General features: G+C 57.9%; 1 protein-coding gene across 1 annotated transcript; it reads right to left on the minus strand.

Annotated features, from left to right (window-relative positions):
- Positions 1–1,654: 1,654 nt before the first annotated feature.
- Positions 1,655–10,466, minus strand: VOLCADRAFT_94815 (uncharacterized protein; the record flags this gene model as incomplete). Its single annotated transcript, XM_002953985.1, has 17 exons — positions 1,655–1,684; positions 1,806–2,108; positions 2,142–3,146; positions 3,475–3,771; positions 4,102–4,301; positions 4,646–4,994; positions 5,343–5,435; positions 5,830–6,005; positions 6,244–6,728; positions 7,059–7,324; positions 8,095–8,477; positions 8,644–8,739; positions 8,844–9,120; positions 9,207–9,231; positions 9,667–9,823; positions 9,990–10,085; positions 10,190–10,466. Coding segments are annotated over 17 exons (4,515 nt in total), but the record flags the coding sequence as incomplete, so codon positions are not given.
- Positions 10,467–11,462: the final 996 nt, after the last annotated feature.

The following is an 11,462-nucleotide window of genomic DNA, read 5'->3' on the forward strand; positions in this document are numbered from 1 at the left end:
GAAAAGTGGCAACAGGTGGCAACGGACGCAGTGGACGAACAATTTACAACTGAGTGGCAGAAATTTCCCCTAGTGACAAGTGGGATTAGAGATTCGCCGGTGGGGTAAAAACGAGTAGAATGCGTCCCGGAGCATTGTCCCTACTTTCCTATAAGGGCCAATTAAAGTCACTTAAGCAGGAATGCGTGGCGGGGAGGGATATTGTGATGACGAGGCTAAACCGGCAAGAAACTAACAACTTCGAGAGCTCAAGTCATGAACGTAAATAGTAAGGGAGTAATGTACTCGTGTGCGCTCGCCATGCTCGCAACTACAGCTCATCAACAACTAATAACGGCGGCGAGAAAAAATTCGCCCAACAAATGCCTACGCCAATAAAGATTTCTATCAATCTACTTCATTGATGCGGCATGGAAAAATAGTTGGGCGTTAAAAAGTAAAACTTGGTAAAACATTGTAAAACTTGTCGTGACACTCTTAGGAAACAGCGTGCACAGCCCTCCGGGCGTCAAACAATTAATCAACAAGTCTCAAACAACACATTTCGATATGCACCTGATGATATGACTAACTAACAACGACGTTGCTGGGTCTGCCAGACGGCGACCAGACCCGCGACTCTTGACCCACGCAAAACGCAAAGCGATGCTGCATATGTGCCGAGCCGGCCCAGATGAGGGTGTACAAGAAAAAATGCTAGGATGCGCTAACGGTGATACAGGGCGGAAGGATGCTTGTGATTATTGTCGTGTTAATGGGGTGCCGACGTGCTGGGCCCAAAGGAATGGGGTGCGCAAGGATTTCGACGCCGCACTTGTAGGGTGCACGCGTAGGGCCTTCAGGGTGAGAGATGCTGTTCGGTCTACACTCGCAATCAACCTCATGACTACTACCACCAGGAAAACAGATAGCCTTCTATGCGTGTGTGCATGGCCATGGACACGCTTTATCCAGCTTTCCTTGCTTAAACTAGGCTCCGTGACGCTGCAACATGAGTGCTACTACAGACTGACAGTTATGCGAAACTCATTGCTGAGTTATCCTTCTGCTTGACAAGCAGGAAAGCTTGACATGGAAAAAAATCCGAAACTCAGAATACGATGCATGCACCAAGGTATGTGCCAGGCCTTCGGCAGGCCTGCCGCGGCGCATGCCAAGGGAGGCGGCGACCGAGCTCGTAAGCCACCGTATGATGAGCCCGAGCTGGCCAGGAAAATGCACCGGCCGGCGGCCGGGGGTACAATATCAGGAAAACATCATGACACATAAAAAAAGATGCACTCAGGAACGTCTCTTAAGCATTATGACCGCTGCGTTTAATATAATAATACGAAAAGACGCTCATCGGAGAAAAGGCCGACACTTTACCTAGACGGCCAAACAAATTTCTAGTTTTGGCTGGAATACATGCTCAAAGAACACGGTACAGCCAGGAGAGACAAATGCAAGTGAAGTCCCTAGGAAAAAATAAAACTCCTCCTTAGTCAGATGAAACATCACATCCGCGTGCCTCGGAAGTCGAGTTACCTCGCAGAAAGCATTCGATACCTTGCATAAAGCATTCGATAATTTAAGCCGCATAGATTTCATACAAACTTTGGCGGTCCGATAACGAAAAGTAATGGTTCTTTACAGCTCTTGCGACTCCGGCCGCCTAGCATCCATCGAGCACCTCACGGCAGCTCTGGAGAGGTTGGGGCGGGCTCAGGGACAATGAGTCCAGAGCGGGGCCGCATCAACATTATCACACGAGGTTGCGGCAGCCAGCGGCTTGCCCCCCCGTCCTCAGAAGGCTGGCGGGACACCTGCCGAGACGCCTGCCGCGACGGTTGCCGAGAAGCATCACCAGCGCCTGTGACGCGCCTTGAGGAGGACGGGCTGGAATTCGCGTCCCCAGAGTTGCTGAGTCTGGTGACAGGCAGATCCGGCTCGGCCGCCGCCATCGCTGCCACGTTCATTCGCTGGACAGACCAGCGTGGAGCTGTCAAGAATGAGCGGCCAGCAGCGGCAGCAGCGCCTTGAGTGGGCCCCTCAACTCCCGAGACCGTCACGCGGCGCTGCGGCTCGTCGACGGTGTTGGGAGCGTCAGGTAGCTCGACGAGATTTCGCTGTGACAGGCGGTGGGGTATGTTTGCACTGACGGTGTTAAGCCGGCGCATCGAGTCGGAGCGTGGACCACCAGGTCGCGGCGGACGCTCCGCGCCCTCCAGCTGCGCTGCACCTTCCGCGCCCGACAGCGTCACGCGCCGCGGCATCCCCAGCGGCGGTGGTGGTGGCAGCGCAATATCGCCCGCGCCGCTGGGTTGCCGTGACATTCGAGGTGCGAGGGCCGACCGCACCGATGCAGGAGAGTTGGGTACGGACATGTCGCGCGCGGCAGCGATGCCGGACACCATTTCCGCTGCCAATGCACTCCGCTCGTATGTACCGGACACTGTCACGCGGCGCGGCAAGCGGCCCACCTGCCCCGGCAATGCCGCCATGGACTCGCCGCGTTGCACGGTTGAAAGGTCGTCCCGCAGTGGCGCGCTGGGGGAGCGCTTAAACTCAAGTTGCTCCACGTCCAGATCGTCATGTACGGGAGAGTGTACGGAGCCTTCGCGGCTGGACAGGACGTTGCGTGGGGAGAAGCTGGATGGACCTGCGCCGGACGCATCCCCGCCGGCGGCAGCGGCAGCAGTTGCTACACGCCATCTCAGCTTGCTGGGAGGCAGCGGCGGCACAATGGAGACCTGCAGACGCTGCAGGGCTTCGGGTATGGCCATGACGGCGGAAGGCTGGCCGCCTTCACCGGGTGCCTCCTCGGACATGTAGTCTGCCTCGGCGGGGTCTTGCATTTCACCGCTGTCGGCCTGCTGCTCTTGGAAGTCATTTGAGGCCTTTGATCGCTTGGACATGCGGACAGCGACGTAGACAGCAAGAATGGCAGCAACAACGCCGCCGGCGACGATGCCGGCGATGAGGCCAATGGGGACGCCCTTGGAGCGGCTTCTGCCATCTTGACTGCTGGTTGAGGGGCTGCCGCTACCGCCTGCGGCAGTACCCGCCTCCGTGTCGGTCCCGCCGCTCTGACTGCCAACCCCCCGGCCATCGCCTTCTGGAGCGCCAGCGGGGGTCGCCGGCACAGGCACTTGTACGGCATCGATCTGCGGCCCGAGGAAGTACACAAACACGCGTGACCGCAGTTTGCTTAGATACGTGACCAACATGCAACATCATGGCGACAGAGCCCCGGGAAGCGTTGCCTTACCAAGGGCTGTTCAATTATCCATCATGGCTGTAGCATTTTAAGGGACGTTCGCTAAAATTTGGCAAAGCAAACACGAAACGACACAAAACGACAGGGTGCAATAATGCAGACGACGCAAGAGTACACAAAACGTGTTATGTGCCTAGTCCCACGCACACTGTTCCCACGCACGCTGTTCAAAGCATTGAAGGAAACCCTGATAAGTACAGACTCCACATCCACACCTGTTGACGCAGGCCGTCGCCTGTGAATTGCAGCTCCAGGGTGGGGGTGTTGCCCGAGCTGGCTTCCGATGCCAGGTTCGCCAGCGCAGGGCCCAGGGCAGTCGTCTGCACCACCACAACCTGCGTGGCCTTCGTCAGCACGGCCCTTGTAATCGCGGATGTGTTGGTGTTGGTGTTGGTGGAGTTGGAGGACGAGGAGGACGTCGACACGTTGGCCAGCAGCTGCGTCTCCAGGTCCATCAGGTACTGCACGCTGGCAGCCACGGTGCTGGCGACGGTCGAAAACATGCCCTCCAGCTGCGGCGCATCGGTGGCACGAGATGGAAGGGGAAAACAAGGTTCGCGCAAGAGCGAGGTTGTAGTTGGGGCCGGGATGAGCCTTGGTGCATATAATTTTTGGGACCTGGTGGGCTGAAACGCGTCACGAGAAATGGACGACACTACTTGATGTCCGGAACCTCGAGTCCAAATAAAATTCCGCTAGGATAGCTCAGTAATTGATTCTAAACTGAAAATGGTGGCGCAACCTGAGTATCGTGATGGCGCCAACGGTGAATGGATCCCGGCTTTTCCTCGTGTGGTAGCGGTTCCTTCTAGCGTGGCTAGGCAGGGGTGCAAGCGACTCACCACATCAGTGCTGAGATCGATTTGAAGCAACCGGCGGCGCTGCCGGGAGGCGGCCTCCCGCAGAGATTCCTCACACGTGTCGCGGACCACACCCGCGAGGTAGGTCTTGTTGTTGAGCATGACGGTATTGGAACGCACATCGCGAGCCAAGCGCGTCATCAACTTGTCGAACACGTCGTCCTCGTCCTCACCGGAGAGGCCTGTGCAGGAGATTATGGCGGAACGCTTCTGTGATTGTGGCGGAACGCTTCTGTGAGTTGGGGTGAAGTAACTCCATCACGTGACCAGCGGACATCGCCGGTAGTATTGTCAACCAAGGGCCACGTCCCAATGTGTCCCAACATCTGCGGTGCGTTTAGCGCCACAATCCCTATTCCCTCCCTCTCTCTTCATCCAGAGTTTGCTAACATCGGGATTTTCCTCGTAACGAGATACAACTAATGAAAACCCAATATCCAATGCCGTTGCTAGAGTGCTGGGGAATCCAGTGCACATGCAGGCGTGCCAGGTCATAAGCGGACAGGCATACCCTAAGCGGACTTACCGTTAATGAAGCGCGAGGTGGGCTCTGTGACGCATTGCAGTCGTGCGTTGGCAAGCTTCACGCGCACGTCAAACACGCTGTCTGCTTTCCACTCCTGGGATACGAAGTTAGTGGTGCCGACCAGCTCGCTAGGCAGCGTGACACCCAGGCACTGGTAGGCGCGCGCGTAATCGTCCGCACTGATGTCACGCGGCGCTTCGCCGTCAGAGACCTGGATGAAGGCCTTGGTGGCCAGACATGCTACTTGGTCGACCACGGCCTTGCTGCTGGTTGGGGGCACCAAAACAGACATCGACGTGCGCGTCTTGGCCAATGATGCACTGTCACTGCAACCCGAAGGCACCGTTACCTGCACCAGGCGTGGTGGCGACAGAGAGCAGAGGCAGCCATACAGCAGTGCTGCTGTCAGTGAACGCAAGCGCATGGCGAGCGCATGGCGAGATTAGACAGGAAAGCAGCCGTGCGCAGAGCAGGCGATGAGGAAAGGCGGGAGAAAGAGTGGGACGAGGATGCTTGGCCTGGTGGCGGCGATTGCTGGCGTACCACCTTACGTGGTTGCAAAAGGCGACAGTTAGTCCCGACCCAGCAGCTTCACTGCCTAACATACAGAATGCGGGACCAAGGGAAGTAGGGGAGCAGCAGGCCAACGAAAACCACGTCTGTCCGCTGCGACTGAAAGCACATCCCAAGTTATTACCAGGGCACTGGAAGCTCCTGGAAGCAGCGCCGAGCCGTTCGTGGAAGTGACGGCGCTCGTCCGTTGGTATGGGTACAGATACGTCGCTTCGACCTGCGCAGTGACACAAGGCAAGCCGGAAGCTAGTAAAGGGGGTAATGATTGGAAAAACATATCGTGCATGGCAGATGTCTTTGTGAGGCGAGAGTCCTGGTGGTCTGGCGGACGCACCCTCTACCGGAACAGTGCGTTTTCCTCTACAGCCTTGAACATCAAAGAACAAGAAAGCTAAAGTAGCAAACGCAATAATACACAATAATAAACCAAAATAATAAACCGAAAGACATACGGACAACATACTGACAAAATGGAGCAGAAGTCGACAGGCAGGCAGGCAGGCAGGCAAGCGAACAGACAGGCAGGAAGACAGACAGAAATGCAGGCAAAGGCGAGATCTGGCAGCTTGTTCAGGTTCCAATGGCACGGCGGCTGCTGTCCCACTTCGCACCTTGCAGCTTGCCAGGTCCCCAACGGAGGATCGCAGATGCAGCCAGAGATCGGATGGTGGCGGGACTTCGGACAGGCCGAGTCCCTGTGCCATCAGGGTGAGGTTGACTGGAGCGGCCGCAAGCAGCAGAGGAAGGTCTGCGGGGACAAACACCGTTCCATTTCGTGCCTTGTTTACTGGCAGGCGGCAAGCGGGTGCGGATGCGGTGAAGGTGAATAACCCGACGGCTGTACGGAGGTTAGCATGGAGGACGGAAACGACTCGCAGCCATATGATCCATAAGCATGCATGTTGGTCCATATCACCCGGGTTAGGTTCCGCACACCGCTCGGTAAACGCATGGCGGCTTATCAACAGCCGGCTCCATCCCAGGTAAGGTATCATACGATAATATAATATTACATCCCACGGTACCTTCCACAAACTGCTGTGCAGCGCTGTCTTCGCCGCGCCGTACAGCGGCAAGCACCTCGCCACAGCGCGTCTGTGCCAGATACGCGACACGAGTCGCCGCGGACAGCGCATGAAGCGGCAGCGCCGAGAGCAGCGACGACATGGTGCCATCTTCCAACAGCTCCGCTACCAGCCTGCGGTACATAAACTCCGCCTGGTTGGCCAGTGCCATTGCGCCGGCAGCCAGCACGTCCTCCGCTGATGCGTTGCAAGTATTTCTGGCCGCAGACATGATCGTCGCGTTTAGTAACCCTGCTGCCGAGAGATCAACCTTGCCTACTAAGGCAGCGCGTGTGGCAAGAGCTGCATAGACTGCGTCAACTTTGCTGGCGGCATCTCGGCACTGTGGTAGGCTGGTTTCAGGTAGGCTGGAGAGGACCGAGACGGAGAGGACGACCAACGACGAGAGCTTGGCATCGGCGTAAAGCATGCGGACACCTGTAAGCCTGCGGTTGGGATGGACGACGGTGCACGGGACATTTTGGTTTGGGTTTGCGTCTCTCGATGCGTGTTGCGTTCGAGGTGCAGAGGAAAAGCTCGTTACATACATAGACCTTCGTTACATACCGCCTGCGTCCATATTATGCACACACACACAAAGTGTTTAAAAGGAATCAATTATCACGGCACACAAAGATCACCAGAGCCGCAACCGGCGACATATAAAATACAGCTGAATGCGAACAGGAGACGTGCCCAGAAAGCATAGCTACTCTACAGGATAAGCCGCAGCAGTAGCAGGAGAGGTAGCAATAGCAACAGCGGCGGCAACACACCTTGTGGCAATTTTCTTGTCTGTGAGCGCGGCCAGGTTACCGTCAAGTGCCCCGCTGCAATTCACGCCAACCATGCCGTACGCTCTTTGTAAAGGCGTGCGGGACGGGTCGGTAAACTGCAAGAGCTTCGTGACCGGAGTGACGACAAGCGCCTCCGTATGCACGCTGGGTTGATCACCGGACAGATAATAGGCCGAAGTGACCTCGTACGGCAGGGGCAAGCCGGTGTAAGCATCCATACATGAGGTTCCTAGCGCTGCGACAACCTACCGAGGACAGGAAGGCGATGACAGGGGAGGACAGGGAAGGTGTAAAGCGGAATACCGTATGGGCAGTGATGCAGCCCTCTCTCCAAGCCAGTGCGGCAAGGATCTTTGCAGAAGGACCCCCGTTGAAAAGAGTGGAGTCTTCTTCCCCCACACAAGCCGAAGCTTAGCAGTGGAGGCAGCAGGACCCCATGCAGCAAATGTTATCTGTAGCGCCTGGCGCAAGTAGCGTGCATACCAACCGGTCGCACATTGTGGCGCACATCAGAGCATGTACTGGCGGCAAACCACTGGAAATATCCTACTACTGGTTGCGTGGCATCTGTCTGTCTGTCTGTCTGTCTGTCTGTCTGTCTGTCTGTCTGTATTTGTCTGTCTGTCTGTCTGTCTGTCTGTCTGTCTGTCTGTCTGTGTCTGTCTGTGTCTGTCTGTCTGTCTATCTATCTACATGCCGCGCCAGCCTTGTTTGCCTATAGCCGGCTACCTACCCATCCATTGCTTGGACCGCTTCCGTAGATGGCTCCGTCGTCACTTCCTCCCTGTAGCACATTCCCATGTGCCGCATCCAGAATTGCCGAACAAACATATGCAGGGACGGAACATGCGGACATGGTCAGTTAGGCCGGAGGGGTGTACATGGGCCTGAGCCTTCAGTTCCAGTTATCGGTCTGAGGTGAGGCAAGAGGGGCCCATTCGGGCGCCTGTGTTGGAGTTCGTCGTTACGAAATGTCAATCTTAGAAAACTTGGTGCCGCACAATGCCGTACCCACCTTGCAGTATTTGACAGGGCCAACAAAGCACCCAGAGCCCGAGTATGGCCGCGCCGGTGGGGGCGGCTTTGGCTGAGGCGAAGGCGGGTTTTCGCGGGGCAGGCTGGGTGGTGGTGATGGTGCTAGACTGGGCGATACAGGTGACGGTGACGCAGGAGTGGAAAGCTGAGGTGGCGGTGCGTTCGTACTTGGCGGCACAGGTGGTAACGGCGGGGAGGACGCGCACTTGAATGCAGACGTTCCAGGCCGTGGCACATTGAAGCTCCACAGACATTCGTTGGCCTGGTCTCCAGTCCCGCAGCCCGCCAGCGTGTTATTGACGACCCGGGGGGCCTGGCAAGTAGCTGTGAGGCCCTGGAGGGTGACCTGCAGCGGGCCCGGAGCTGCAGCGCACACAGGGGTTCAGGGAGGCGGGACAGGAAGTCATGGAGTAGCGCATGTTAGTGCATCATGCCCGGGGTCCATCTGTGCAAACTACCTTGACTTGGATGTTGCACGTTCAAAATGCATTGCGATGCATTCGAGTCAGTGAGCTCCCCTCCTCCTTACCATCGCGACAGGCTCCAGTGCCGTCCTTGACCGTGAAGTGGACCAGCTCCGTATCGAAGTTGCTGCTGTTCCAGCGGACCCACTGGCAGTAGCGATCTGCGGAAAGTAGGTAGCAGTCATATGCGCATGATGGCTTTTAGCGCAAAGAGGACCTGGAAGCAACGCCCCGTGCATGGTGCAAGCACATGCTAGTCACTTACTCTCTGCTCCATTGCTCCAGCCGTCCAGCTTCTGCGTGTTCCCGGCTGCAGGCTGACCGCCGGCAGTTGCAATCACCGGGTAGAACTCGTCGCCCATACACACGTGGCTGACCGTGTCCCCAGTAGTCTTGGCGCACGTGCCCCGGACATTGCTCCAGTACAGACATACTTCACAGTATAGCCAGGAGGCATTCGAACCCGTCACCGTCTTGCAGGTGCCGCTGTCCATGAAGATGTCTAGGCAGCCAGCTTGGTCCGAGCAGGTCTCGATGCCACCCTGAAGACATAAAAGAGATAAAACGTCTAAGTAAAATGGAAAACGTATGATTCCCTTTAACAAAGCAAGCTAATCCAGACACGCACCTGCGTGCTGCCCAGAGAGATGCTGCTGTAGTTGCCCGGATTCGAATAGCGGCAACCGCTTGACAAGGGAGGAGACGGCGGCGAAGAGCTGGGTGGTAAAGGCGATGGAGGGCGAGGGCTGGCTGGAGTAGGCGATGGCGGTAGAGGGCTTGGCCGTGAAGGCGATGGTGGTGAAGGGCTTGGCGGTGAAGGAGATGGCGGTGGAGGGCTGGGTGGTAAAGGCGAGGGTGGGCGAGGGCTTGGCGGTGAAGGAGATGGCGGTGGAGGGCTTGGCCGTGAAGGCGAGGGTGGTGGAGGGCTGTTCGGTGAAGGAGGTGACGGTGGAGGGCTAGGAGGTGAAGGCGAGGGTGGGCGAGGGCTGGGCGGCCTCGGTGGCGGCGAGGGTGACTGCACCGGTGGCGAGGGTGGCAGTGCGTTCGTACTTGGCGGCACAGGTGGTAACGGTGGGGAGGACGCGCACTTGAATGCAGACGTTCCAGGTCGTGGCACATTGAAGCTCCACAGACATTCGTTGGCCTGGTCTCCAGTCCCGCAGCCCGCCAGCGTGTTATTGACGACGCGGGGGGCCTGGCAAGTAGCTGTGAGCCCCTGGAGGGTGACCTGCAGCGGGCCCGGAGCTGCAGTGCACACAGGGTTTCAGGGAGGGGGGACAGGAAGTCATGGAGTAGCGCATGTTAGTGCATCATGCCCGGGGTCCATCTGTGCAAACTACCTTGACTTGGATGTTGCACGTTCAAGATGCATGGCGATGCATTCGAGTCAGTGAGCTCCCCTCCTCCTTACCATCGCGACAGGCTCCAGTGCCGTCCTTGACGGTGAAGTGGACCAGCTCCGTATCGAAGTTGCTGCTGTTCCAGCGGACCCACTGGCAGTAGCGATCTGCGGAAAGTAGGTAGCAGTCACATGCGCATGATGGCTTTTAGCGCAAAGAGGACCTGGAAGCAACGCCCCGTGCATGGTGCAAGCACATGCTAGTCACTTACTCTCTGCTCCATTGCTCCAGCCGTCCAGCTTCTGCGTGTTCCCGGCTGCAGGCTGACCGCCGGCAGTTGCAATCACGGGGTAGAACTCGTCGCCCATACACACGTGGCTGACCGTGTCCCCAGTAGACTTGGCGCACGTGCCCCGGACATTGCTCCAGTACAGACATACTTCACAGTATAGCCAGGAGGCATTCGAACCCGTCACCGTCTTGCAGGTGCCGCTGTCCATGAAGATGTCTAGGCAGCCAGCTTGGTCCGAGCAGGTCTCGATGCCACCCTGAAGACATAAAAGGGAACAAACGTCTCAGTAAAATGGAAAACGTATGATTCCCTGAAACAAAGCAAGCTAAATCAGGCACATACCTTCGCGCTGCCCAGAGAGATGCCGCTGTAGTTGCCCGGATTCGAATAGAGGCAACCACTTGACAAGGGAGGAGACGGCGGCGAAGAGCTGGGTGGTAAAGGCGATGGAGGGCGAGGGCTGGCTGGAGTAGGCGATGGCGGTAGAGGGCTTGGCCGTGAAGGCGATGGTGGTGAAGGGCTTGGCGGTGAAGGAGATGGCGGTGGAGGGCTGGGTGGTAAAGGCGAGGGTGGGCGAGGGCTTGGCGGTGAAGGAGATGGCGGTGGGGGCTTGGCGGTGACGGAGATGGTGGTGGAGGACTGTCGGTGAAGGAGATGGCGGTGGAGCGCTGGGTGGTAAAGGGGAGGGTGGGCGAGGGGTGGGCGGTGAAGGAGATGGCGGTGGGGGCTTGGCGGTGACGGAGATGGCGGTGGAGGACTTGGCGGTGAAGGAGATGGCGGTGGAGGGCTGGGCGGTGAAGGCGAGGGTGGGCGAAGGGCTGGGCGGTGCAGGAGATGGCGGTGGAGGGCTTGGTGGTGAAGGCGAGGGTGGGCGAAGGGCTTGGCAGTGAAGGGAGATGGCGGTGGAGGGCTGGGTGGTGTAGGCAAGGGTGAGCGAGGGCTGGGCGGTGCAGGAGATGGCGATGGAGGGCTGGGTGGTGAACGCAAGGGTGAGCGAGGGCTTGGCGGTGAAGGGGATGGCGGTGGAGGCTGGGCGGTGAAGGAGAGGGCGGGCGAGGGCTGGGCGGTAAAGGAGATGGCGGTGGAGAGCTGGGTGGTAAAGGCGAGGGTGGGCGAGGGCTTGGCGGTAAAGGGGATGGCGGTGAAGGGCTTGGCGGTGAAGGAGATGGCGGTGGGGGCTTCGCAGTGGAGATGGCGGAGGAGGGCTGGGTGGTGAAGGCGAGGGTGGGCGAGGGCTGGGCGGTGAAGGGGA

This window comes from Volvox carteri (genome assembly GCF_000143455.1).
Source record: "Volvox carteri f. nagariensis unplaced genomic scaffold VOLCAscaffold_39, whole genome shotgun sequence".
In the NCBI taxonomy this organism is placed as follows: domain Eukaryota; kingdom Viridiplantae; phylum Chlorophyta; class Chlorophyceae; order Chlamydomonadales; family Volvocaceae; genus Volvox; species Volvox carteri.